This window comes from Pisolithus orientalis, assembly GCF_024613125.1.
Source record: "Pisolithus orientalis strain OTSU chromosome Unknown F5J12scaffold_8, whole genome shotgun sequence".
NCBI classification, from domain to species: Eukaryota; Fungi; Basidiomycota; class Agaricomycetes; order Boletales; family Pisolithaceae; genus Pisolithus; species Pisolithus orientalis.
In genome coordinates this window covers 712,192-739,013 of record NW_026260789.1, presented here as the reverse complement: position 1 = coordinate 739,013, position 26,822 = coordinate 712,192, and the positions used below count along the sequence as shown (strand labels likewise).

Below are 26,822 nucleotides of genomic sequence, written 5' to 3'. Positions count from 1 at the left end.
TGGAATCACAGCAACACTGCAGGCACCGTCGTCCGTTTGCACCAGCATCGGTCAACTGGCAAACGCCCAGATGCAGCACGGTCGAAATGCCCAATGTAGGTGTTGCCGCGCTTGCCATACACTGCCAGAAGACTTACCAGGCTCAAGGTTTAAGGGATAGACAGACCTCCGAGGTGGGGTCAGATACTATATCGAAACGTGGCTGGATTCCTTACTGGTCCGCCAAACGCCATCTCACCTGCGGCAACCCCTCTCCGCACTCGGCGTACTCATCCAAGATCTTTCCTTGGCGGGGCTCTGCTCCTTCAAAGTTAAAGACGGCGAACGCTGCTCTCGTCTTATGTTTGAATATAGACGTGGATCCACCGGATGTCATCAAGACTAGCCCCTGTGCTGTTCTCGAGTGTTGGGTAGATCCACATACTTTGCCCTCCCACAAAGCCTTAGAAGCCATCGGTACCAACCTCCAACACCAGTTCGAGGGCCTCAGCCTCAAAATCCCATACAAGCCCATTCTTGATCCATCCTATGAAGACCTTCGCAGATTTTGTGTGACTCTTCGCAAACAAGCCAAAGATGACACAGTCTGCTTCTACTATAACGGCCACGGCGTGCCAAAGCCAACACCTAGCGGTGAATTGTGGTGTTTCAACCGCAATTACACCCAATATATCCCTGTTTCCCTCATGGAGCTACAGGGCTGGCTCGGATCGCCAGGTGTATACATTTGGGACTGCTCAGCCGCTGGTAACCTGCTGACCAATTTCAACATTTTTGCGGAGCGCCGGGACCAAGAAGTCTTCAATACCCGGGGAGGTTACCCTGACGGCATGCAGCCGTACATGCACTCCTTGCAGCTTGCAGCTTGTCTCGCACATGAGCAGCTTCCTTCCTGCCCGGAGCTACCCGCAGATATTTTCACATCGTGTTTAACGTCCCCAATCGACATCGCATTACGCTACTTCATCATGACACATCACCTACCCAACAATACCACTCCAGACATGGTGATGCAATTGCCAGGAGATCTGAAAGATCGTCGTACCCCGCTGGGCGAACTTAATTGGATTTTCACGGCGATAACAGATACAATTGCGTGGACAACATTCCCTCGGGACATCTTCACACGACTGTATCGCTCCGACCTCCTCATTGCCTCGCTATTCCGCAATTTTCTCCTCGCTGAACGTATCATGAAAAACTACCATTGCACACCTCACACGTATCCACCATTACCTCCAACCAACACCCATCCACTATGGTCAGCATGGGATCTCGCCGTTGATACATGTCTCAGACAGCTTCCCGATCTACTTTCCAAGGTGCCTTCTGCAGGAAACGCGACGCCGAGCCTAGGGCCTGCAGTTGCACGCACAGGTCGCATTGGCCAGCAGGGCCCCCGGGGTAATACCACTGGTCCTCAGGGCGAGAAGCCCTACCAGTACGTTCCCAGCCGATTCTTCGCCGACCAGCTGACGGCTTTCGAAGTCTGGATATCTCGTGGTGGATCAGCTCTTACGAAGCGTGGGCCACTATCCCTCCCAGTGCAGAACGGGGGTCCTGGGTTTGAAGACGGCCTGGTGGCTGATGGACATGCTGGCGGGAGAGGACTTAATACTCAACATTCGGATGACCTTGTCCCACGCAAGCCTCCAGACCAGCTTCCTATCGTGCTTCAGGTTCTTCTGTCACAGCCCCATCGCCTTCGCGCGCTCATTCTACTCTCGCAATTTGTCGACCTCGGTCCATGGGCCGTCAATCTTGTCCTCACCATAGGCATTTTCCCATATATATCCAAACTGCTTCAGGCAGCGGGCCAGGACCTACGCCCGGTGCTCATTTTCATCTGGGCCCGCATTATGGCTGTCGACCCTAGCGTGCAGGTTGATCTACATAACACCGGAGGTTTCAAATATTTTGCGAACGTGCTCGGACTAACGGACGATCAGCCTCAGCATTCCCTCCCTAATAGCTCTGAGCATAAGGCTATGTGTGCCTTCATTCTCGCCACAGTCGCCCGGGATTTCTATCATGGTCAAATGGCGTGCTGGCGCGAGCGGGTCTTCGACAGCTGTTTTGAAAAGTTGAAGGAGAACGATTTTTTGCTCCGGCAGTGGAGTGCGCTTTGTATCGCGCAAATTTGGGAAGGAAACGACGAGATCAAGGTTTATGGCGTCGACCGGGGTACGCAGGACAAACTCGTTCCGCTACTTTCCGATGCTTCTCCGGAGGTGCGGGCTGCTGCTATGTACGCCTTGGGCACGTTCATGGGCGCAAGTGGTTCTGCTGACCCTGCCAAACAAGGAGGCGGGGGTAGTGGGACGCAATACCAACTTGAAGAACGTGTTCATTTTCGCATGGAAGTTGCAGTTGTCACAGGCGCAACAGTTGTCGCAAAGGAAGATGCGAGCCCCATGGTTCGTAAAGAACTTCTCGTCCTTATCAGCTGCCTTGTCAAAGAATGGCGAGGTTACTTTGTCGTCTGCGCATGGATCTACTGGGAAGAAGATCGGAAGTGGCGAACCGAAATGAACCCGCAGCCTCGTGAAGAAGAAGTGACCTCGCAGGCCATGTCCGAATGGCTTGATTCCTTCGCGGACGACGATGCGGTTCGTGAAGAGAATCGCGTGCTACTTTCATCGTTCTTCACTATATTTGTCGCTCTCCTTGAGCTCACTGTTGACCCATATCACGAAGTCGCAACAAATGCACAGACCATCACCGACTATGTCATGGCCCTTCTCCTTGCATCTCCATTTTACCGGCTCGATTGTACAACGCTCGACTCCCCACCCGTACCACCGAATTACCATGGATCTGCAGCTGGTCCACATTCTCGTGGTCCATCTCTCCAGTCTTCACCGCTCATGCCACGTCCCCCCACACCTACTACCAGCCGGCCCAGTCTCAAGCGGGCTGACACTGTAGCTAGCACTTTTTCTGGCGTCACAAGCACACTTCGGCGTACGTCCTCCTTTGCAAGCGTGCTGCGCTCGTTTGCTGGTGGAATCGCCTTCCCAAGCGTGGAAGAAGGTCGGGTACCTCCCAGCCCCCTTCCCGGGTTTTCGACCCCGTCACGCTTGGACGCAACACAGTCACGACCCCCATCCCCGAACTTGAACTTTGCGCAGTACGCATCACCCTATTCTCGTCCGCCGACCCCCACGAGGGCTTCGCTACCACCATCTCCAACGGAGTATGCTCCGCAACCCGACTACACGCCACTGAACGTGATGGAGGCACTCATGGAAGAGGATATGGTACGCTTGCGCGCACGTCGGCGATCAGGCGCCCATGGGCGGCGACATGCACCTGACCTGAGTGGACTTGGTGGTGACCTTAGCAGCCCATGCGGGAGTACGTTTTCGACGGACTCGGGCAGTGTGCCGCTAGGCTGTGGAACGGGAAATGGACTTAGAGATGTCCTCCCTCTGAAGAGCTCGTTCTTTGATTGGTGCTGCGAGTACTTCAAGGAGCCCCAAATGAGGGTACGAAGGTTATGATTATGTGCGGCCCAATCTCACGTTGTGTTGATATCCATAGCAAGCAGAAGCAGATGAGCCTGGAAGTGTGCAGTACAATTATCAAGTTTGGAGGCAACAACGGAATGAACAGCTAATAACCGAGGCACAGCCCCAGACTCTCCAAGCAGGTAATCTCTTTTGACATTTCCATATCTTCTGCCTGATGTTGGAACTCGTACAGAACGCGTACAATGGGACAGGCCGGTAGCAAACTTGCAAGTCAACGGCAACCCGCTCTCCATGGCACTCCATTCCTACGATCCACATCTAGTTGTCGCCAATGACACGGATATGATAGGGTCTGCACTTCGTCTTAAGTAATGTTGTAAGATCTGACAGAAGTCACAGCGTTTGGGATTGGTCCCAACGGAAGCGGTTGAATTATTTCTGCAACGGCAATCCTCGTGGGACAAGCATCACGTCGCTACATATCATCAACCAAGATGTTGGCGGCATTATTATGACAGGCTCGGGTTCGTTAATGATGTTTCGAGCTGCCCAAGTCCATTGATTATTCCTCGGTAGCCGACGGCATTATACGATTGTATCGCAATTATGATCCGGCGCTGGACCAGGGTCCACTGCAGATGGTCAGCTCTTTCCGCGCCCTTGATGAGATGATAAGCGTTCGGAGAGGAACCGGAATCGTTATGGACTGGAGACAAGTGGGAGGTACTTTACTTGTGGGCGGTGACTCTAGGATCATCGGAGTTTGGGAGGGGCATACCGAGTTGCATGTATTGGTGAGTATATGGGCATATCGGGGCTCCGCTAAACATGTACTAACCCTGTGGCAGAATTTGGAGACCAACTCTGAAAGTCCTGTCACTGCTATAGTGTCTGACCACACCTCTGTATCAACTTTCTTGGCTGCATTTGCAGATGGTGTCATAAAAATGTTTGATCGCCGTCTAGAGGAAGAAGATGCAATAGTTAGGACCTACCAAAGTCATCCTTCGTGGGTACAGAACGTCAAATATCACCCAAGATACAGTGGGCAATTCCTGTCAACCAGGTCTGTTTCAGTCTCCTTATCAAGCGCGCATTGGCTCATGTAACCAGCCTTGCTGGAGATGTCCGCCTATGGGATGTCAGAGGTCCCGAGCGCCCCATCCACACATTAGATCTACATCCAGGAGGGCTATCGACCTTCGACGTCCATCCCCAAACTGCCGTTTTTTCCACGTACGTGCATCCAGACATCTTGTTTGGTCGTTGCTGAACCATTTGCGCCTTAACAGTACATCTGCGCTCACCCCAGCGAACTGGAGACACCAACGACTCTTGTTACACTCTATGACGGATTTCAACGTTCTCTCTTCAATGATGCTGCCGACAGGGTTACCCGTATATTCCCGACGTCCGCCTTCGTCATATATTCCCAGATATACGTCTTTTGCTTTCCACCCTCTAGAAATGATGTACGCCATTGGTGAACCCGACGGAACTGGTACGCATTTGCAATTTCTATCTTTGAAACAATACTGACGAGCCGCGTGTCGATAGTCAAACTTATGGGTTCCAAACTCTCCTAACTATCCTTGATGCCCACGTACATGCGATACCTTGAGAGATGCCCATTAATCTAGTGTATATAAATTCATTGCGCATAACTATTGTTTGTATCGCAGTGTAGCGATGCGTTAGTAAACTATTCCTGGACGCCGTCAGGCCAGGTCTGCAAACTCTTTGTCCTCAACGATCATACCGGACCGTTAAGTCCGATCACGTGCAATTTCCTTTCGGGGGGGGTTCCTGCATTTGCATTTTGTTTGTACACGTCATGTCAGATAACGTCGTGCAGACGACCATGGACAGTGGCATGTGCTGCTTGTGTATTGACGCGGCTGGTGCCAGCATTGTTGCTGCTATCAGCTACAGGAATTTACTGCCGAGTCTGTGTACCCTAGAGGATTGTTGTTGGTATGTCGCGCAGACTCAGTGCGCGAGTTTGTGGAACAGTACCCCTTCCTGACGTTGAAGGATATTAAATCTATTGCGGCATTTCACAGAGTGTGTCGATGCCCTCCACGTTCACGAGTGTTCGGCTGCTTGTCCGTCGTTGTACGTGTTTCGACAGCTTAAAACCACTCGGAGAGGGAGATGCCTCCTTCCTGCACATCATCGAAGATTGCTCGTACGTCGTCCTCTAAGCATGAAAACATCCTCTCATAAATGACAGTTATGTAATCCACCATCCCACATAGAGAACATAAACATGTGCCCCGTGGACTTTTCCGTTTGATATTGCCCCCCCCCACAGTACTAATCTCTTATGTACACTTGGACATGCATTCACTCGATAGAATCCCATAAACTTGAACTCACACTCACTCAATAGAATCACCTGTAGAGTCGCTTGTAAATGTAAAGAACTACATCACGTGCTTTCCCCAAATGTGTCCAGGAGTGCCCAGAGGGCTTTGGTATATAAGTATTCGAACCCTGGGCGATATCGTGATACAACTGTAGTACTCAGTTCTTGCATGTCAGACCACATCACTCTTCATACCCTCGTCCACGTTGGCGTTGAGGGAACAGTTGTACAACTGAAGCGCCGACTTGCATATCAAGATCTGGAACTCGGCTCTGGTCGTCGGTGTTTGAATATGGCTCACGGGCTCATGGTCAGCGCATGTGCCAATGCTTAAGACCCAACGAGTGTTTCAGGCCTTCCGTTTCTCCTTCACCCAGCGCATAATTCGCCACATCCAAGAGATACCTAGATAGTATGTGCAGTAACCCGTACTTGCACGATGCCGCTGAGCTTTTCGTTCACCTTTTAGGAAGATGAGGTTTTTAGATGTAAAAGGTGTCCTCGACCGGGAGGAAAGCATCCTTGAACGAAGCGACACAAAAACGGTGATCTTGAAGGAACTTGATGACAAGACTACGAGCTATGCGATACTGTCACACCGTTGGGGGAATGAGGTCAATTACGATGAGATGACTGAGCTGATGAAGATGGAGGAACAGGAAAGGGATGAGGTTAGACAGCGTGGTGGCTATCAGAAGATCATCAAGAGTTGCGAGCAGGCCATGAGGGACGGCTATAGGTGGTTGTGGATTGATACTTGTTGTATCGACAAGCGCAGCAGCGCTGAACTATCAGAAGCCATCAACTCGATGTATCGCTGGTACCGAAACTCGCAGAGGTGCTACGTATACCTCAACGACGTTGACGAGTCGGCCTTTCCTACTCGACCAAATGAAAGCAAATACGACAGCTCCAACGGTTGGCCAGAATGGTTCATCCGAGGCTGGACGCTCCAAGAGCTGATAGCTGCGAAGGAAGTCCAATTCTTCAACAAGGATTGGACTTTCCTAGGCAACAAACAGACTCTGGCGGATACACTGAAAATAATAACACGGATTCCGGATGAAGTTTTGAGAGATGGCCTGACCTCGAAGTGTCCCAGTGTCGCTCGAGTCATGTCTTGGGCAGCCGACCGCAAGACGACGCGAGTGGAAGATCGAGCGTATTCGCTGTTGGGATTATTTGGCGTGAATATGCCCATGTTGTACGGGGAAGGGGAAAAAGCATTTCAACGGCTACAGCTCGAAATCCTCCGGGTATCTAGCGATCACAGTATATTTGCATGGGACACCGAAGGATGGATACGGCGGCCGGGCAGTGTCCTGGCAAATGACCCGAGCTACTTCCGGGATTGTCACCACATTGAAAGGGTGGAACCTGACGAGTTCGTCGACCGCCTGGTGGAGTATATCGAACAACTCAAACTTGGCAACTCCCGGAGCAACACGCATCGGCGTGCACTCGCATCTTTGCGTGGTGCTGCCCACTCCCAACAATATCGCACGTTCTCTGTCACCAACTGCCGGTATTCAACTGTGTTTGCCCCTCATACCCTATCGTGACTCTCCAACCCTGTTTAAGGCCATACTGGCATGTAGGAACCGTCGTGGAGATTTGATTTCTATCGACTTGGCTTCCTCTGGATCCTGTTTCGACAGGACTTTTGACACTACGGGGATTCATGACACATATCCAGAGTTTCGAACACTCGGTCTTTCTTGTTCTCAGGACGCCAACGAGACATACCGTGATCTTACTCTCGATGACAAGCATACCCTGCACTATGGTTTCACCCGTTGTGGTGCGTTTCCACGCGACACCTCAGGCGATGCCGTCAAGCTCTGGTCACGTACAAACGATCTTATCGTCATAGTCTATGCGAGCGACCTCAGCAAATGTCGCTTCGCTGTCGGACTTGGGTATCATTTCGACCAAGGGTGGGTCCACATTGCGTATGAGGAACACCCTGCACCTCAAGGCGAAGCCTGGATACACTTCGCTAAGAAGGTGTATGATGTGATGTGGAATGCCCGTGCATACCATGCCCGAAATATGCCCAAGCTCAGGTTACGACGAGAATGCCATTAAGCACGCTCACCTCCCTCGATCAATCTGGGCAGCGAGAGTTGTCTGGGGTAGATGGGATGCAAGCAATCTGAGAATTATGATTGACGTAGAGCAATGTTCCGGATGTTGTGTTGGGCCACACGGATGGACGGTTACTTCTGTTGGTCCACATTCTTCTATATGCATGCAGACCTAACCACCCGATTTACGACAGAATGATCGAGACGGTCTTGGCATACCTGGTCTTATGAAGACGCTTCGCCGTTCGCACTGCTTGGAACTGGATGGGAGGTCGGTATGGTTTGACGAATGTTCTCATCAAAGGATTGCGGTGAGTCATAGCATACGTCCTTAAGCTCTTGTCGTGTCTGATACATACAGTTGGGTGATTATGGAGACTTCTCCGACGGCCATTTCAAGCGTTATGGCAACGTATTGGAGCATATGCAGGATATGCAGTCACTTGGTTTCGATCCCACTGATCCAGCTTATCGCCCAGTGGTTTCTCGTGCATCCGGCTATCATTCCGCTTTGAATCGGATGCAGAACCAGAATGACCTTGTTGCGACATTTCACAACGAAGAGAGACACCTGGAACTGTATCAACCGGTTGGCCTCTCCCTCCCGAATAACCGACATTTCACGCTGCTATTGAAAGCCTTGTCTACCCGTCTTGCAGACAAACACCTCGTGATAAGAGTCATCCAATGTTCACAAGTTTATGCAGTTGATCGTATGGGTGAACGGAAGGATTTGGGAGGTATGAGTCTTTCCCGAGGATTGGTGTCTTCCTGTTACTCTAACCTCGGGGTTCAGGCTCGGCGCTGGATGGTGGTCGCTGCTCCCTAGAGCCAAGTACTTACACCCCCTTGTGCACTATTGCAAGCCCACAAGTTTGGCGAAGAGGGCCTGCTTGCGTACTGCGCAGGGAACAGTTCAAGGGAATTCGGTTAGCCCTAACTGATAATTGCGTGTGGTGACATTAATGCTATGTTTCGGAATGTAGGGAACACTTTTACACTTTAGTAAACCTGGTACATTTTATTGCAAGTCATCTTGCGACTAACTATCTCACTAATCACATCATTTGCAGCGCCGACCTGGGGGATCCGAAACTCGTCGAAAGTCTGCAGTGTGTTGAACAATGCATGAGACTTACGAACACACACTTAACGTAGCAACAGATTGAACAGGCGACGAATGGAGCAACTAAGTTCTTCTCAGATATGTTTGGCTTTGAATACCTACACAACTTCGTACGTATCCACTTTGCTGATACGTCAGCCATTCACACTCTCGAAATGTAGGTTGGCAAGGTAACATTCTTCGAAAGGCTGCCCTCAATTACACAGACCGAGTTACACGCTGACGCCTCAAGAGGCATCGTCAATGGTCAGGCCGTCACGCTAAGCATGTTCCTGATGCAAACTTACATACTTCAGGAAATGGCTTGGGGGCACCTCTATTGAAATTCTCGTTTGTCAGCTGGGTTGTAAGACATACTCCATTCAAAGGTAGGCGCACATGCAAGGCAGTGCCAGATCCACGCCTCGAAATGGCGTTACTTTTTTTGCGGAAGAAATGCCAAGTTCTCGGTTCTCAGTTTCGTGAGAGGCAGAACGCCTGTCGAGAAGCGAAACATGGATCGCGAGGTACAGTCCATATCCCAAACCCTGAGTGTTGGGGTATGTGTTACTACCAGCCAGAATAAGCCGCGACTAATCCTCGTCACGAAAAGTTACTCGATTTCATCAGTACTACTTTCATCGACTCACGCTCGTTAGTGCTTTTTTTTTTTTTTGCCTAAATCACTTCCTCTTTCCGCGATTGATTGAGTCTTAGTCCGATGAAGCCCAAGTATGACAAGTCAGTACTGCACCTTCAATCATCCAATAGACCATTCCCTGAATGCCGATGTAGGTATGCAGACGCTTGTTCTATGGTGCAAGAGATAAAGGCGCTCCGAGAGAAACTTGATGCAACAGACGACGAGGATGAAATGCGGGCACTGGAGGAAGACATCACAGGAAAGGTATGGTCAAGTTGTTGTTTTCTGAGGCTTAAGGTCCAATTATTCATAGATTTTGTGGCTCTGTTGGTGTGGAATCTGCCAAGAAGTGGAACAGCTACTGCCACAGGCGAGCCAACTTTCAACTTTGTGGGATGACTCAATTGATGTAGCTCAGGTCGTGGACTACCTTGGGAACGAAGGGAACATGACAGTACGTCGTACCATGCACTCTGAACCATCCCCATAACCACTGTGACTAGGGTTTGGGTCAGATTGGACGAATTATTGAAGGGACGCATACAGACCCAAATGACGATCAAGCTCACTTGCGGCGGTAGGCGGTGCAATAGCATAGATACGAATTTCTGAACAAACACTATTTCAGAATCATGGCTGATGCAGGAGCGGGGACGTCGAAACATCAGTTGTTACTTACTGCTTGGGCTGCGCAGCACACGCTTGGTACAGCGGTCTCAGGAGACAAACCCGTACTCGGTACCCAAGAGGCCGTCCCAAGCACGAGTTATCCAGGACCCTCCGCATTAGCAGTTTAATACACTACACTTGACCGGTGTGTATTCAGTTTTTTCTCCAGCCTAATTACCGTAGATAACATCGTACTCCATGTAACAACTTTCACGAAATTTGGGATGACTGCACAACAACAAATTTTTTTGTATACGGCCTTTGAAGGTGTTGCAGACTGCAGTGAACTTCAGCGCTTCGGATAAGTTCGGACAATCGCGGTAAAAGTAACTATCCCCTACCACCCAACCGTGCGCGTGATCCACAACCCACACAACTCCTATATCAAATTTGCTCGTACAAGTTCGAACACACATTTATAGTGTATAAACTAAGGTGTACGAAGTAATCCAGCCTACGTTGAGTTTTGGCCCCTCCAGAACAAAGTGCCGACTCATGGTAGGGGATAGTGTGCATAGGCCACGCAGGTCTAAATACTATACGAGCGGTCTGTTAGAATCGGAGTGTAACAGAAATGCCGGAGGCGCCTCCTGCTCCCAAGTAAGCTACGTTTGCACTGGAATCCGAGCCTCTCACTGAGATGACAACACTGGCAAGCACTTATCCCACCACTTTGCTAGCAGCAGGCTCCAATGCTCGTGGGCAGCTGGGCACCGGCTCCATCGATGACGCTCACACGCTCACACCTTGCGTGTTCAAAGGCCACGGTCCCCACTTCACCCCAGCGAACTGGAGACACCAACGACTCTTGTTACACTCTATGACGGATTTCAACGTTCTCTCTTCAATGATGCTGCCGACAGGGTTACCCGTATATTCCCGACGTCCGCCTTCGTCATATATTCCCAGATATACGTCTTTTGCTTTCCACCCTCTAGAAATGATGTACGCCGTTGGTGAGCCCGACGGAACTGGTGCGTATTTGCAATTACTACCTTTGAAACAATACTGACGAGCCGCGTGTTGATAGTCAAACTTATGGGTTCCAAACTCTCCTAACTTATCCTTGATGCCTACGTACATGTACGAGGAAGCGATACCTTGAGAGATGATGCCCATTAATCTAGTGTACATAATTTCATTGCGCATATGTAACTATAGTCTGTATCGTACTGCGTAGTGATGCGACAGTAATCTCCTCGAAGCCAAGGCAATAGTAGATACAATAGGGTCGCTCAAAGTTGGCGCCTACGCCTACAGCTAAATTTTTGGTAGTCGGCGGCGGCGCAGGTGCCAACTTTAAGTGACCTGTTCGCCTATTCGTGGCAAGCAAACTCTACACTGGAATTTGAGCTGCACACTGAGATTTCAAGGCGATGACAACACCCTCACGTCCTTATCCTACCACTTTGTTAGCAGCAGGCTCCAACGCTCGCGGGCAGCTAGGGACCGGCTCCACTGATGACGCCCACTCATTCACACCTTGCGTGTTCGAAGATCACGGTCCCCAGTTACCGACCAACACCGCCAGAATCTTAGGCCTTGCGAGCGGTTCAAGCCATACTGTTATCCTTCTCCAGTCTAAGGACGGAGATGTCCAATTGTGGGGTGCAGGTGATGGGAGCAAAGGACAGCTAGGACCAGACCGTAACGCGCCAATGGAAGCATCAAAGGATGAGCCCTTCGTATTCAGGCCGCTTTCAATGCCGTTTGGTGAGCTGTTTCAGCAGAGGAGATTGCCGTACACTTGTCGTCTCGTAGCCGCTGCATGGGAGACAACATATCTCGTATTATCGTGCCCCGGGAGACCAGACGTACTCATATCCATGGGCAGCCACGATTTCGGTGCGCTAGGTGGTGGAGAGAACTTGAATGCCGCAAATAAGGCGAGGATCGTCAATCTAGCCTCTGCACTAGACGAAAAAGCAGGCGCAAAGCCTCCTAATAGTATTCTCACCATCGAATCCCTCCAGGCGGGACCGCGACACGTTGTGGTAGAGCTACAGACTCGCACCGTCGACGGTGCGACCTTGTCTTCAGTCCTCGTTGGGTGGGGATCTTCACGACAAGGTCAATTGGGCCAGAAAACGAAGGCTGCGGTCATCAGCCGTCCAGCACTGATACCCATAGACGTAGCGAGCGATCCTATGCGTTGCTGTGCGCTGGGGAACGAACACACTGTTGTCTTACACGAATCTAACCGCATATCAGTGCTTGGTTCTAACAGAAAGGACCAGCTCGATGGCCTCTCATTGCTGCAGATGCCCATTGAGAGAATCGGGTGCACATGGAACGGGACATACGTCCATACCCGAGAACGTATGCAAGACCTTCTACTTGCGACGGGGAGCAATGCGAAAGGACAACTTGGCAGAACTAACTCTGCGGTATCTAACTCAAACACAATTGGCATTGTGAAGCTACCCATCGAGCCCACAACCCATATTATCAAGCTGGCATGCGGCAGCGAGCATGTGCTCGTGTTGACCTCGCCATCAAGGGACATGGGGAAGGGTATATCTAATAGTGTTTGGGGTTGGGGGTGGAACGAGCACGGAAACCTTGGACTTGGAATGCTGGAAGATGTCACCCTTCCTGCGCAAATCTGGCCCAGGGACGGTGCGAGGCCCTATAGGGAATGTGGTTGATGTGTGGGCAGCTTGTGGTACCTAGCTGGCTGGCTCTGCCATCACAATGACTAGGCATGCTTGAACCGTCGACGATTACTGCAGCCCAGAGTTGTGTGTTATGATCATTTCGGTGTCCTTTAGGAGGTACGATGATGTGCCAGTTTCTGAAAGTGCCCCATTAACGAAGGTTTGGCTCGCAGATTTGCCGCCTGGCGCATTACATGCTTACTGGGCAGGTGGGGAGCTTCTCTTCTGTGACGATACCCGTCCACAATTCGATTTCTACCAACTCGAATGATCGAATGATCCCTTACAGCAGATGAGCGGAGTTGCTATCACTCCAGCCCTCCGCGAGCACCTAACCCATGTGTTGGTTGATCAAGTCTTGACGTGAATTCGATCCTCAGCTCGGAGAGATTCGAGAAGGCTGGTCACACACGTTGCTGGGATAGGATGTATGCAATGGAGGATACGAGAGAACTTCCTTCCCGCATATATGCGTGTCAATGGTTAATTTTGGGTATGCACGCAGTCACCAACACGGCTGTGACACATCAAGAGAGTTACGAAGAGCACCCCACCGATTCACCGTGATTATTTCAATTCGCGTCGTCCAGCAGATCCATGTCGATGTAAATTTGTCGAACGGTCGTTCCCTTGAGGGATGCAAGCTAGAGAGAGTTCGTGTTTGGAGACCATATCTGACCTCGTTAAGTCACCGACGTACCCTGCCAACCAGAATCTTCGGTACATAGCAGTGCTGATAAGCTAGCAAGTCCAAAAAAAAATGGAGACCTCCCGCACCTGAGCCGCATCCTTTGCTTCATTGTAACGATGGAGCAGTTTAATGTGGTTCGATACAATGGTTTCCGCCTTTTCGTCCTCTCTACATGAAAGAGGATCAGGATAGGGGCTTGTTTCGGAACGTTTGCTTCGTACCCTAGCCGTGCCTGCAGAGCATTTGTTTCTGCTTGGAGCTGCTCGACATATTCACGCTGCTTCTGAAGTACGAGGAATATTGCCTTTAGTTGTCGTCCGGTTTTGAGTTACCCTACCTTGGCGGAGGTGGCTGCATGCATGATGTTGCGTTGGGTTTTACACTTGGAAAAGTCTTTGGGGTGATGAGAAGTTTGGTCGCAAGCAACTTAGCGTAGATGCATCCGCGACACACAGTCATTCAAAATATACTACCCAACACGTCCTGCAACTGAGTATTTCTCGCATCGTCATCCACCCTGTGTCGCTTCCTTCGCTTCTCCCGACTGTCATCATCGACTGGCGGTCGTTTTTTTCTTTTCTCTTTTAGTTGAAGAGGTTCCAAACCCTTTCCCTTCCGCTTCTCGTTCCGCTTATCCACTATCCGCGCCAACTCGACATTTCTGAGATACTCGTTCTGTTCTGATCTTGACTGTGTAATTTCGACTCGCAGTTTAGCGGTTCTCGCAGCTGCTTCGTGAGCTATAACGCCGCAACATCAGTGCCCGGTGATGAGTAAGGAGTATTTTGTTACCGACCTATTTGCTCGGTTAGCATATTCCACTTGAATTTCGGGAGATATGTCATCGTCCAGACATCATCTCTCCATCGCGTGCCCTTCTTCCCTCCGATAGGCTGAGCATTGAGCATGGTAGCTACCGTCCGTGCTACCTTCTTATCCTTGAACTCTACCCAACCCTCTGTAAAATGGGGTTTTTTGTCGGTGGTATATTTTCGTCGAAGATACGTCGTCTTAGGGTCTGCATTAAGAATGATGAAGACGAGTTGACCACGACGCAAACGAGAGAGATACTGACCTTCCTTCTGCAAATATACCCTTCCTACCTCCCCATAGTGCGTCATCAGATGCCGCACCTTCTCTGGGCGCATTCCTGGGAGTATTCGAGATATATAGACTACACCCGTCCGTGCAATCTCTGCATTGAAGGCCGCGAGGCCTTCGGGTGTCAAAGGCTTGACCACTTTTGAGGATGGCCCTGCAAATCCCTCGTGGTCCATGCCTTCGTCTAGGTCATCATCATTCGTTTCATCCTGGTCGATACTGTCATTTGCATCGCCTGTACCCTCACTTTCCGAGCTAGGGAGCTCGACGCTGTTGTCAGCGAACCCGTCCTGAGGCAATGGCAATTCTTTTGACGACGATGCTGCTGGGCTCTGCACAGATCGAGGGGTTTTTGCCGATTTTGTTGACCGTACCATGGCGGGGACGCTTAGGCCACTATTTCGGGCCGATTCTTCGCTGTTGCATTACATAAGTACATGAGGTGGACACCTTCGGAGTACTGAACATTGGTATTGAAATATTGAACATCCAAATGCACGATGAAACACGATACAATAATGCATGCATAATGGGAAACATCTACGATAGTTCAACATGTACGGGGAATCAGGAAGGAAGCGAAATATTCATCCACATCTTCTAATGCAGTAGATGGGGCTATCATCCCGACAAATCCATCTGGCCGGACAATCACAAACGTCACCTCTTGTGGATTGATGCTAAATCTTTCGTAGGCATCACCCCCTTGAGTTCTAGCAACATCAATGTCATCCAACAAGACCCTGCAAGGGGTTGAGATGTAAATAGTTTGTTCACTGACGTACGGGCGACGGCGAGAATAAAACTTACTTAGACCAATGAGGTCGAAAAATCTGAGGGACGTGAAGGTAGTTGAAAACGAATTTATCTCCCTGCGCGATGGATATGATGTCGAATATGTGGGAGAATTGACCGTCTATGGAATATTTTCTCAAGAAACTCGTAGGCGCGTCTAAATCATTCGCGAGTCCGTTGACTTTCACGAGCCGGGACCCATCCAGAGGACCGAGGAAGACAAGAATCTTGAAGCGGGTATCAGCAGGTAACAAATCGTGAACTTCCACCGGTCTCGCGTCTGCTCCTTGGATGAAAATTTGAGGGGGCATGCGTTCTCCGATGACGAGATTCTTTGCAGATGTCTGATGTTTGGTGTTTACGATCGCAGAAAGATAATAGTGGACACCTATACCACTTATGAAGCCGCCATGAATCTGGAGCGCCCTTGGATACAAGACGTCATCTATGGCTGCTGCAGGTGACCGCATCAATGCACGCACCTCGAAAATTCTTCGTGCGTTATGCCTTCTTGATTCTCCAAGGTTCTCGGCTTACCTGAAAACAATGCTGCATATCGTTTGTCGAAATCGATCAAATCTTGTGCATAGTTTCTGCGTTCCGTCTCATACTGTTCGAGACTGACGGTAAGAAAAAACAATCCTGGTTTGATAGCCGAAGTGCTTACAGTTTTCAAGATCGACGGATGTGCCCATCCTCTAAGGACGTGGACAATTTTCCAAGCTGTACACAATAATTAGAGCCGACTCTGTTAGACGCATGGATAGCCTACCAAGATTATGCGCGTCGCTTATACTCGCATTCATTCCCTGACCTGCAAATCATTGAGTAACTGGATACAGTTGGCTTCAATTATTTGAACGAACCAGCTTTAGGTGAATGCGTATGGCAGGCATCACCGACAATGAACACGCGGTCCTTGTCTGAATATTTAGATGCTACACGCTGGCCAACTACGAAGAATAACATGAGGTGATGCACAGAACTAACCTCAGGAACCTACTGATATATATCGACCACCATTCTATCTCTGACGACAAAGACAGGTAGTAAGGATGCAATGATTTCCTGGCCACCTTCGCCAGACACAGTCAACACTAGCTTGCAACGCACCGCAAACACTCACCTCAATAAGTTTTTCCGGACTCATTTGACTTTTATCGACTCTCCTAGTACTGGGATCCACAACGTCTTCTGACAATTGGACGTACAACCGCACTTTATCGTCTTCCCGTGGAATAATCAAGCACGCCCCGTTTTCGGAGTGTATGGCTGCTTTATTGCGAATGTCGGGGAAATTGGTATCCGGAACTATGTCGACGACACCCCAGGTATAATCTTGATGATTCTTGTCAGATCATTAAAAACAGAATGAATCTGAAACCCTTGCCTGTCTGCTCTCCGACCATATCGATGCCGAGAGTCTGGCGGACCCACGAATGTGCCCCTTGGTAATAATCTTACATTTAGGACGCGGAGACTCAGGAACATTGCGTACCGTCGGCACCGATGACGTACTTGGCATGGACGACTTCTGTCTTCCCTCCATCGGTAGGCGCGTTCAAATGTTCGAGTGTTACCTACAGGAAGGTTACGTTAAGAAGATTGAGTACCTACGCAAACTGACCTTCACCGGGTATGACGATGGACTATGAGGCTGTCCTTGCGAGATCTCCATAGCATATGGCCTCGTAGGGCGGTCCACGATCAAGTTATTCTGACTCATGAAATCAAGGAATATAGCTTCTATAGCTCCTTGGTGAAGGCCCACCTAGACCACAGGAAGTCAGCATAACCAGCAGTCCCAAACGTCAAACAACATACCACAAAGGGGAAGCGCGCGGTTGGTGCAATCACGCCTGGAGCGCGACCAGTAAGCTTTGCAAGAGGACGCACGAATTTTAGCTTGTGTGTTGAAGAAAGCCGTGTTCTCACCTCGATTTCGCCGGCGTCATTGGGATTGTAAAATGCCTTAAGTGCGAGAGTGAGCCCCGGTCGTGCAATGAGTTGGAGGGTGACTTAATCGTAACGTACATACATGTATAGTTGATTCCCTTCGCGTAACATGCGTTCGGCGAGGCCATAGCTCTACAACATTTTAAGGGGAACGAAAGAGTAAATTTTGGGTAAACCTTACTTGCAAAACTTCGACTGTTCTTGCGTGAACGCCGTCAGCGTGGCCGACAGAAATCTTGGATGCCCTGGGTGCCCTAATCTCTATAAATCTGAATGCGGCACTTAAATTTTACAGTTACCTTTGGTCAATAATCCTAACGTTAATACCGCCTGCAGCCGCAAAGGCAGTAGCACTTGTGAGTCCCGCAGGCCCCGCTCCAATGATTAGAACGTCGATATAACTTTCGGGAGCGTTAGGGGACATGATAGCGGCAGAGAGGACGGTGGAACCATGGTCCCGATTTGAAACTTGTTTAAGTACGGCCGGTGAACCACCATCCAATATCGTTCAAAAGGGCTCCGGCTGCTTGATTTGATGGTTCGGAGAAGTCATATAAGCTAGCATGCAGACTGGCAAGTACAACCGGCACAAGAGCCATCCGACCAGCAAATGAGAAAGGCAGCCGATTCCACAACCGCGCGCGAGTGCCTACCTTGAAACTGATCACCATGTGGTACGAGCAAGTGGGTCTTAGCACACTCCACGCATTCATCCTAAGCTATTAGGAAGAACAGAGTTTGAATTTGGCTCCATTTGCCGAGTAGACTCACGCTCTCGGAGTTGTTGTGGATGTCAACATCATATGCCGCGCATCGGCTGAGAGGCCTCGGCTCTTCCAGCTTTAGCCGCTTGCCAAGTCGATTCGATTCCGCACCATCCACAATTAATCACTATCGCTATGGAAGGCTTCGATCTCGAGCAACTTGTGCACCTCGAACAGACGTTTGCTAGGCCATTCTTGTTACCAGCAAAGCAAGCTCTCTGAGAGCCTTTTTTTGTCTCACAGATTTTATGACGCTGGATATACCGACGGATTCGCTCATGGACGCATTCACGGCCTGATCGAAGGGCGAGCACTGGGTAGAGAGAAAGGCTTTGAGATCTGGGAAGAAATTGGCTTTTACGAAGGGTTTGCATTGGCGTGGCGAGCTATATATGTCCGACAGCCGGACACTGATCAGTTGCGTGTGCCCTGCGCCATCGTGTTGCCTGCCCGCCATATTGCCCATTGCTGACCCATCATCAGGCGCACCGTACACCACATCAAACATTTACTCGAACTCATCCAGCAATTTCCGCGGGTCAATCCGTCGGACCCGCAGTCCCACAGCATGGCTGAAGAGGTCGACATGGAAAAACTGCAACGTTTGATTAGGTCGCGGTATAAGGCTTTATGCGCGTGCCTGGGGGTTCGGCCTACGTTGAGGGCAAATTTATCCTCCGGTGATAATACCGGTGAAGGAGACGGTCCGGACGTACGCCAAAACCCGATCCGTCAAGTCTGGGCATTGGAGGAGGACGCCAAACGCCCGACGATGCACGGACTTAGCTTTTGACATGGTGATCCATCCGTGCTACTAGAACGGAGGTTGTGCCCTCCGTGTCATTCCCTATGGATGGGACGGGCTTTACCACGTAAGGAACTCCCTCAGTTTCGAGTCCCATCTTCGATATAATCGTTAGGTACTGTATCTGGCTGAACCGTCGGTTGAATCGATAATTGGCGGTCAGTCAACACAGCACTCATTTTTACTACCATGGCTAAGAGGTCCCTGCCGGTGAATCAATTGTTGCATCAGTCCCGCCCCCTCCATGGACTCAGCAGTATAATACAATATCAAACACGATGATACATGGGTTAGAATCAGAAACAAGTTTGAGTACAGTGCAAAGAAAGCATGGGCCATAGAACATAGTAGAACATAGATAAGGCGTTGAACTCCTTAATTCCCCGCAGGTTTAATTTGCGCAACACGCGGTTCCGTTCGCCGCGTTCGTATGTTGTCCATTGGTGTTGACAATATCGAATGCGGGTCGACTTTGACGGTCTTTGGTGCCAGGGACGTCCATACTAGGGTTGTTGGTGAAGAAACTGGAAGGCTTGAAGAGGACGCTAAGGTGTTCCACAGGCATGCTGGAGGACAAAGCTACAGCTCGTGACAAAGAAATCAAGAGCCGGACTCACACCGGCCAGTCTTCCGGGCGGGGAATATGGGTCGTTCCTACGGTACACGTGGAAAGACTCCAGGCTGTCAAACAAAGGGGGGAAAGTAAAGCAACTCACCGAGCGTAAGGAAGAGAACGATGTCCTCGTTCTCAATGCTGCCGTTACCCTCATTCACCCACTTTCCGACGGAATCTTTGGGCCCTTCTCGAGTCTGTGGGACGTATTTGCCGCTAGGGAACAACCTTGAGCCTTCTTCGTCTCTCACGACCCAGAGCTGCTTGTGCGCAAAGGTAGCCCGACGTGCAATCCAGGAATCAGGTTTTGCCAAGAGAGGGAGCACAGTACCCTTCGTCATAATTGCATACGACACTGGCTTGCCCGATGCGTAGTGGGTCTTGTTCAGGTTCGCGATCCGCCAACGACGCTCGTTCGCCCAGTTGAAATCCCGTGCGCCGTCTTCAACTTGAGACTTGAGAACGCGATCCTTGACGACGAAGCCATTGCCAGCGAAATTCTCATTCGTGCCCGTCGGCGCATCAAGACCAACAATGTCCGACTCAATGACAGAGTTCTGCAAACCGTCCAGCATAGGGTCGACACGAAGGGAGAAAATGTGTTGATGATAATGAGCGTTGATACCGGGGGCGACAGTGATCCCATAGGGAGTAGGCTCATCAGAGGCTGTGACGTAAACTTGCAAAATACCGGTCAGACGGATCTCAACCTCAACATTACCGTCCTGGTAGAAGTAGTAATTCCAGATATATTCTATACGTAAGGTCTTCAGTGTCTGGTATGAAACAAGGCGGAAATTGGTAGTATTCTCACCATAGTTGGCGACAGTGCAAACCATGCTGACAACAAGTCGCCGGCTCCTCACGGTCCGAGAGCGACCACCGGGACGGAAGTCAGAGTGCTTCCATAACACACCGGCATCTTCTTCATGAATGCAAATGGCATTCTTGATAACGAGGGCGGCACCAGAGTGGGTAACATAAGTGCCAGACTGGTATGCGGAACTACGGTCAGAACGCATCTTCCACGGTGCAGCATGCGGCGCACCAAGTAATGAATTTTGCCCAGGCAATCGCAACCGAGGGAGAGTTCATTAGCCACTGTGCCCATACCATATTCACCTCTGCGGCAAGCATTAAACGGGGCATATTATATTGGCAACAATATTTACTCACGAATCGAATGCAAATTTCCTTGGGTGGGGGTATTCGGGGGCACCATAAGGGACAACCATCTCTGCAATCGAAAGACGGTAGAAGATCGGACGAATTTCTCCATCGTCGTTGTATGTGATGGTAGACAGTACAATACCCTCGCGATGGCTGAAAGCTTTTTTTTGGGGGGAGGCATGATAAGGTGGTCAAATTAACGAGAAATGGAGTGGGTTATTCACCTATATGCATCTTCCATTTCTGCCACTCCAGTACATGACCTTTCATCTTGAAAGACACGCCTTCAGGCTGAACAACATGTAATGGCTTCAGGTCATCACGTTCTTTGTAATTTGGATCTGCCTTCTCCATGAGGTCGGGCAGGAAGTCATGAGGTGCCAGCGGAGGCGGAATACGTGCGCGGTTTGCTACCGGAAATGAATCGTCCGAAAGGGGCAGTGGTTGCGTCGTAGACACAGAGAGCTCAACATCCCCATCACTCTTTTTCCTCCACGACGGCGGGAAATCGATCTGGATGACCTTTCCTGCAAGTGAATCAATCACTGGGATGAAATCCTATGGTGACATGAAGAGTCAAGTGTTGCAAGGCACGTTGAAAGCGGACAAAATCACCAATGGATGGGCATAAAGGTTGTCGTGTTGCGAAAAACGAGCAAACAAAAGAGCTTGTTGGAGCCGCAGGTTCTTCGGGAATCGGTCGTCCCAGCCAATGGCCCATCCATCGGCAAAGATTTGATGAGGTTCAACACCTACGTCGGCATGTCAGACCCAGCGAGGTGTGGCATACGATCGACTTACCAACTTGCTTTGCCAGAGCTTGCACTTTGGGATCATTCCGTACAACAACCTCACAGTGGATAAGTTCTTCTACAGTTATTTGGGGTTGCGCGCCCTCCGGAAGAAGCTGGAGGGATTCCACTTTCCATTCCCCATCGTCAAATGCCACGACTGCATTGTAAGCAACTCTGTGGCGCAGTTTTCTGTTATATAAAGTTTTCGAACTACTAAAGTAACACATACCCGTTCACAACGTCAAAGAACTAACGCAGATATGAGTGGTCGTCCGACTTGAGGGTTAGTGGTATTGTACTTACGTCTGATTCTGCCTTCCTGACGATCTTACTAGGGGTTTCGGGCTTTCCGCCAGGAGTAATTGGAATGCCCAAGGCAGCGAGGACGGCCCTCTTAGGGGGAGGCAAAAGAGCGCAGTTGTTGAAGTCCACCGCTTTGATGTCTGTGTGTTCGGCCGTGTACCGCCTAATAGTCAAGGTAACAGCATTAATCTAATTTCCGATAAGCCGTCAGCAAACTAATTGGCACTTAGACTATGCACATGCCTCGTCTGGTGTGAGTGGGTCAAGGGGGTGTTCCATTTCAGCAAGTTTGTTTCCAGTGACACTCGATCCAGTCGAAAGAAGATGCATGGTTGACTAGAGAAGCGCCAGGATTGAAAGTAACCTTGGGGCTGACCATTCGACTAATGTCCCAGGCTTTATACATAGGAGGCCGGTCGGGCTTAGCAGCTCTGCACTCGTGATCAGGGACGCTAGCTAAGATAAGGATAAGGTCTTAGGACCGATTACTAAGCCTAACTTCGCCGCTTGGTTCCTTTCCTCCGTCACATAGGGTCGGTTCTACTACATATATCCATCGTCCATTCCGTCTGGTTTTCTTAACTTCGAACTGACCCTGACTATGCCATGGAGCCATGGCTTACTTCCTGGCACTCGGGGTGCAGTAATTGCCCTACGGGTCATTTTAGATGACGCTGACTGCTATTACTACTCGTTGTCCAAGCATGCAGAATCATTGTGTAGATCTCAGGAGGTACCCTCTGCGCGGCATGTACGGCGATAGTAACACGTTATTTTGTGTGAATCAATCAACCCACAAAACTCTGAGGACCATCGCTGGGAAAACCACGAGACGGGAAACCACGATTCTATGATCACTACTGGCGGAAGGACATGTGTGATAGCTTCCGTTGTTCATGGTGGGGAAATAGACTACTGGGTTGTGGGGTATACTGTCATATGAATGACGAAGATAGTCAAGACTTTTGTGAGGCAATTCTTCATCGTATCCAACTATGGTTTATGTACATATCTTATCAAGCAGGGACGGCCGCCGTTGATGGCATGATGTGTGGACGCGTGCGTCAAAACGTTCGGACCATGCTTGCAGTCGTAGGTAATAGTCTCCTCTAGGCAGACTAAAAACTCGACAAGAAGGCAATTGTCCCCGAAGTAGATAATGTTCCGCATTTTGTGAACTTATCTATGAACCTTGATATATGATATGCCGTAGTTGTGAGATACATTCAGATTTCACGTCAAGCCCGCGGCCGCCTCGACTGTACGCAGTCACTGCCATGGCAGTAAGACACCACAAATCAGGTCAAGTAGAGGTCACCTGACTCCAATTGGTGCTCCTGCAGCCGTCATGAAGAGCACCGGAAGACTTGGCGGAGGTAATGCGACACGCTGTCGGGGCGCTAAGATTAGTATGGGACTAAGAGAGCTACAGAAGTGCAACCGGCGCAACTTGGGACAAGAGTTCGAACACCTTGGCTCCAAGGACCGCCCTTGTCACGCAGGAATTACGTATCTTCAGCCATGTCTACGACAATACTATGAAGCTGACCGTTCACACCACTGAGCTGCTAACGTCGTGATGGACTGGCTGGCCCACTGCGAAGCGTCATGGGGGAGCGTCGCGCTGATCATCAACATGAGCGCTAATACTGCATGCAATTCACATGTGAATTTACTTCCCGATGTGGTGTCCTCTACAACCAGCCGCAAAAATGAAAATGATGCGCTTATGGCTGGAGGTTCAGAATATTGCCCATCCCAGTTTCCGTCTTGTAACACAACACACGCCAATTTGCACTTGTTCAGTTATGGAAACGACAAGAACCGAGATGACCAATAGGCAGAGCGAAAACTCTGACTGCTCGCCCTGTTCGGCAATCCCAAATGGACGGGAAGAACATCTCGCGCAAACGAAGGGCTTGTGCGACAACAGTTCACCGCAACCTGTCGCCCCACCCTCGACTCAGAAGAAGAAGAAGAAAAAGAAATCCAAGAAGGCTGCCACCAAGAACGGCTCAAGTTCTGCTACCGGACAACCGCAGGTTGATAACCTGACCGAAGCTGAACGTCCCCCGGTCCTCTGCATCAGCAGGAACAAACACTGGAAATACATCAGCTCTTACCATGTGAGTTCAACACACACATCATCTTTTTTTCGCTTGCAAGCTGAATCATCGATGCTTTCCCCCGCCGATTTCCCACATCAGGGACCTTGGCTACAACTCCCACTCGAGTTGCTGGAATCCCTACTCGTCTTGAATCTGGACCCTGGCACTATGTCTCCTCCAGAAGGTCAGCCTCTGCCTTTACCGCCAGTGCAGAACGGAAATGCTCCGAAACGAGCCTCTGGCTTCCGCCCCCCTCCTCGCTCGGGTGAGTTTGACAGAGGATTCCGGTCCCTCTCGGATTATACACCGCCTGACTCGCCGGGGGGTACATTCCCCTCGTTGCCCTCCGTACACACGCTGCATCCCTCACCACCCACATTCCCAGTGTCTATACCAGGAAGGCCTACGCCTCCACCTATTGATCCAGGTGTATTTCGTAACGTAGCAGCAATCAGGCGACTCATCGACGAGGCAGCTGAACTATCCGTGCGTGCATCTTCTGGGCTTTCTGCGGCAGCTCTGGGCTCCATGCGAAATGGAGGGGGAAGCGCGTCTTGGGCTACTCATGCCCTCGGTCTTGACGGTACAGGTAACGTCGGCGGTGGAAGAAATGTTGCCATGAGCGCGATGCGTGTACACAGACTGCGGGCACTCGCCGTGCAAAAGCTTGCAGCGGCTTACAAAGCTGACGAGATTGCCAGCAGCGTGATGGTCATGCAAGGCGGCAGTGTGTTCGACGATATTGCTGAAAGAGTTCTAAAACATGGTACGCGTGGACCGTTGTTGTGCATTTTGTGTTGGAGCAAACTTGCACCGTAGATCCTAACGATCCCGATGCGCGATATGTCCACTTCTTTCATGAAAAGATACCCTCTCGGTACGTCTAAAGTAATAAGAATACACCTTCTAACTGTTAAATGTAGTGCGAACAGGCAGCTCACAGAATCAACTACTACCCAGGTTTTGGATGAACTCATCGCTGCCTACCCTCAACGATTGGAATATTTCAGGACCCGTGGCATTGTCCACTGTTTTCGTGACGAGTACATGCTCGCTGCCAAGGACTTCACGCATGCCCTCAAGGAAGCCCGCTCCGTGCGCAAGGGCCGGACTGCTCACCGGACCGTTACCTCGCCGACAGAACCTCGCGGAAGGAGTGCCAAGCAAAAGAAATGCTCAAATAAAAGTCACGGACGGGCACCGCCAAATGGGACGAGCGCATCGGCAGACGCCTCTAATATTGATGGCGGAGAGCCGCTTCTACATGCATCGGTTTTACCTGATGCACCCGACCCCATCGAGCCGCAGTTGTTGTTCTTGAGGGGCGCAGCTTATTTACAACAGGCTGTTTATCTTATCGAGGCGGCTATTCTCGGGCTCGAGGGCATTGCAAAGACGACTTCAGCCGTCGATGGTGCCGAGCTTCGACTTTGCTACCTGGCCAACGGCCGGTACGGAGGGGTTGAAGTTGGAAATCCCGACGGACCACTGGGAAAAAGCGACGGTCCAAAAGCGCGTGCGTACAGACAGGTTCTCGCGGACGACGTCGCCCGTAACGAAATCGATGGCTACTTACGCAAGTGCATCCGCGACCATGAACGTTTCCTCTCCCACTTTGATACCATTGAGGGGCCATCTCCTGTTCCAACCACAGATTCGCCAGCTGAATTGGCACGCAGGGTGGAGTTGGCATATCTGCTAACGGAAATTGTACGGCCTGGAAATCACAGTGCTGCAAGTCGTCCTTCTATAGCAGATTCCACCCTTCCTCTCGCTTTCACCACATACCACCCTCTGATAGTAGAGTCTCATTTCAACATTCTCATTTGCCAAATGATGCTTGGAGAACTTGCCACCCTTGTGACGACCTTCGCAAGAACTGCGGTTATCGTAGATGGACTTGAGGGATACCCTGTTTTCCTCCCTCCCAGATCCATGGCTCAAGCCGAGTTTATCGAAGCCCTCGAGCGTCTTGCAGCCGGATGGAAGGTTGGCGTTCTGCCACACTCGGCTATGCAAGCAGACTCCCTGCGCAGCCGGGCAGAAATCGAGGCACCCCCGCGATCGCCATCCACGTGCCTAATTGAAGAGGCGTCATTTTATCCTGAAGATAGTGACCCCTCTTTTCCAATCGCATCGTCGTCGACCCAAGGGATCGCAACCCCGTCACCGCGCTCCCCTGAGCGTGACACGCCAACACCATGTTCGTCTAGTGGGAGTCGCCGTATCGATCTCGTCGAGGCGCTCGACTGTGTGCGCATGTTGCTTGCGCCTGTTGCTAGAAGGCAGAAGGAACGTGCTAGCAAAGCAGCAGCAGACAAAGCGTCGAACGGCAACAAGAAACCCCTTAATATCAATATCCCATTACACGGTCCGCGGGTGGAGATTATCCTTGCTTGGTTCGCAGCGGTGCACTTAGTTGAATTGGAAAGCGTTGCTTGAATGATTCCTCTGTCCGCAGCTGTAGCATGTTGGGATCAATATGAATACGAGAGTTACGTGTGTTTCGGTTTATTTCTATGGAAATGTTATTAGGTGGGGAGTAATGTGCAAGGGGTCCAATTTAGCCCTGTATCGTGTGCGTTATGAGATTTAGTATGATCATCGAATCTCCATGAATGTTCGTGCTTTCCTCTCCGTGCGCAGTTAGATCCACTCTTCTGCGCCATGCACGCCACAAGTGCGTGCCCAGAACCTGATCTGAAGGCCAAAACGCGCAT

General features: G+C 50.4%; 11 protein-coding genes across 11 annotated transcripts; 8 read left to right on the top strand and 3 right to left on the bottom strand.

Moving 5' to 3' along the window:
* Positions 1 to 86: 86 nt before the first annotated feature.
* Positions 87 to 5,059, top strand: F5J12DRAFT_890984 (raptor N-terminal caspase like domain-containing protein; the record flags this gene model as incomplete). Its single annotated transcript, XM_051747437.1, has 9 exons — positions 87 to 3,488; positions 3,544 to 3,652; positions 3,706 to 3,823; positions 3,873 to 3,997; positions 4,050 to 4,267; positions 4,322 to 4,539; positions 4,587 to 4,709; positions 4,766 to 4,974; positions 5,031 to 5,059. 9 exons carry the CDS (start codon positions 87 to 89, stop codon positions 5,057 to 5,059), a joined length of 4,551 nt encoding a protein of 1,516 aa, XP_051601856.1.
* Positions 5,060 to 6,371: 1,312 nt separating this feature from the next.
* Positions 6,372 to 7,127, top strand: F5J12DRAFT_690908 (heterokaryon incompatibility protein-domain-containing protein; the record flags this gene model as incomplete). The annotated part of the gene is made up of 1 exon (XM_051740381.1): positions 6,372 to 7,127. A coding segment is annotated over one exon (756 nt), but the record flags the coding sequence as incomplete, so codon positions are not given.
* Positions 7,128 to 7,635: 508 nt separating this feature from the next.
* Positions 7,636 to 9,136, top strand: F5J12DRAFT_545133 (uncharacterized protein). The gene is made up of 5 exons (XM_051739995.1): positions 7,636 to 8,068; positions 8,123 to 8,239; positions 8,290 to 8,668; positions 8,725 to 9,033; positions 9,093 to 9,136. Exons 1-4 carry the CDS (start codon positions 7,868 to 7,870, stop codon positions 8,886 to 8,888), a joined length of 861 nt encoding a protein of 286 aa, XP_051601854.1. The 5' UTR covers positions 7,636 to 7,867; the 3' UTR covers positions 8,889 to 9,033; positions 9,093 to 9,136.
* A 277-nt stretch (positions 9,137 to 9,413) lies between these two features.
* On the top strand, positions 9,414 to 10,606 carry F5J12DRAFT_545085 (uncharacterized protein). Its single transcript, XM_051739994.1, has 8 exons — positions 9,414 to 9,593; positions 9,647 to 9,687; positions 9,745 to 9,774; positions 9,829 to 9,940; positions 9,990 to 10,046; positions 10,095 to 10,130; positions 10,180 to 10,253; positions 10,305 to 10,606. The coding sequence occupies exons 1-8, from the start codon at positions 9,549 to 9,551 to the stop codon at positions 10,471 to 10,473; spliced, it is 564 nt and encodes a 187-aa protein (XP_051601853.1). The 5' UTR covers positions 9,414 to 9,548; the 3' UTR covers positions 10,474 to 10,606.
* A 21-nt stretch (positions 10,607 to 10,627) lies between these two features.
* F5J12DRAFT_544942 (uncharacterized protein) lies at positions 10,628 to 11,585 on the top strand. Its single transcript, XM_051739992.1, has 4 exons — positions 10,628 to 10,843; positions 10,902 to 10,945; positions 11,003 to 11,319; positions 11,376 to 11,585. The coding sequence occupies exons 1-4, from the start codon at positions 10,841 to 10,843 to the stop codon at positions 11,402 to 11,404; spliced, it is 393 nt and encodes a 130-aa protein (XP_051601852.1). The 5' UTR covers positions 10,628 to 10,840; the 3' UTR covers positions 11,405 to 11,585.
* Position 11,586: 1 nt separating this feature from the next.
* F5J12DRAFT_544943 (regulator of chromosome condensation 1/beta-lactamase-inhibitor protein II) lies at positions 11,587 to 13,367 on the top strand. Its single transcript, XM_051739993.1, has 2 exons — positions 11,587 to 13,119; positions 13,176 to 13,367. Exon 1 carries the CDS (start codon positions 11,722 to 11,724, stop codon positions 12,991 to 12,993), a length of 1,272 nt encoding a protein of 423 aa, XP_051601851.1. The 5' UTR covers positions 11,587 to 11,721; the 3' UTR covers positions 12,994 to 13,119; positions 13,176 to 13,367.
* A 785-nt stretch (positions 13,368 to 14,152) lies between these two features.
* F5J12DRAFT_718261 (uncharacterized protein) lies at positions 14,153 to 14,970 on the bottom strand (the record flags this gene model as incomplete). Its single annotated transcript, XM_051741102.1, has 3 exons — positions 14,153 to 14,433; positions 14,490 to 14,711; positions 14,769 to 14,970. 3 exons carry the CDS (start codon positions 14,968 to 14,970, stop codon positions 14,153 to 14,155), a joined length of 705 nt encoding a protein of 234 aa, XP_051601850.1.
* A 284-nt stretch (positions 14,971 to 15,254) lies between these two features.
* Positions 15,255 to 18,358, bottom strand: F5J12DRAFT_819541 (FAD binding domain-containing protein). Its single transcript, XM_051745238.1, has 17 exons — positions 18,199 to 18,358; positions 17,845 to 18,115; positions 17,727 to 17,790; positions 17,624 to 17,677; positions 17,525 to 17,560; positions 17,414 to 17,467; positions 17,217 to 17,360; positions 17,088 to 17,169; positions 16,980 to 17,036; positions 16,716 to 16,927; positions 16,593 to 16,665; positions 16,456 to 16,542; positions 16,362 to 16,403; positions 16,257 to 16,312; positions 16,072 to 16,199; positions 15,605 to 16,015; positions 15,255 to 15,537 (listed from the first exon to the last, which is right to left on the bottom strand). Exons 2-17 carry the CDS (start codon positions 17,967 to 17,969, stop codon positions 15,345 to 15,347), a joined length of 1,818 nt encoding a protein of 605 aa, XP_051601849.1. The 5' UTR covers positions 17,970 to 18,115; positions 18,199 to 18,358; the 3' UTR covers positions 15,255 to 15,344.
* F5J12DRAFT_819538 (uncharacterized protein) lies at positions 18,359 to 19,367 on the top strand. Its single transcript, XM_051745237.1, has 4 exons — positions 18,359 to 18,488; positions 18,553 to 18,726; positions 18,793 to 19,181; positions 19,230 to 19,367. Exons 1-3 carry the CDS (start codon positions 18,445 to 18,447, stop codon positions 19,100 to 19,102), a joined length of 528 nt encoding a protein of 175 aa, XP_051601848.1. The 5' UTR covers positions 18,359 to 18,444; the 3' UTR covers positions 19,103 to 19,181; positions 19,230 to 19,367.
* Positions 19,368 to 19,505: 138 nt separating this feature from the next.
* On the bottom strand, positions 19,506 to 22,324 carry F5J12DRAFT_904785 (copper amine oxidase; the record flags this gene model as incomplete). Its single annotated transcript, XM_051748577.1, has 12 exons — positions 19,506 to 19,680; positions 19,732 to 19,768; positions 19,831 to 20,481; positions 20,542 to 20,719; positions 20,776 to 20,851; positions 20,904 to 21,057; positions 21,122 to 21,455; positions 21,513 to 21,649; positions 21,699 to 21,865; positions 21,921 to 21,940; positions 21,995 to 22,183; positions 22,238 to 22,324. The coding sequence occupies 12 exons, from the start codon at positions 22,322 to 22,324 to the stop codon at positions 19,506 to 19,508; spliced, it is 2,205 nt and encodes a 734-aa protein (XP_051601847.1).
* Positions 22,325 to 23,733: 1,409 nt separating this feature from the next.
* Positions 23,734 to 26,646, top strand: F5J12DRAFT_544761 (uncharacterized protein). The gene is made up of 4 exons (XM_051739991.1): positions 23,734 to 24,120; positions 24,202 to 24,868; positions 24,922 to 24,979; positions 25,026 to 26,646. The coding sequence occupies exons 1-4, from the start codon at positions 23,803 to 23,805 to the stop codon at positions 26,542 to 26,544; spliced, it is 2,562 nt and encodes an 853-aa protein (XP_051601846.1). The 5' UTR covers positions 23,734 to 23,802; the 3' UTR covers positions 26,545 to 26,646.
* The last annotated feature ends 176 nt before the right edge of the window (positions 26,647 to 26,822 follow it).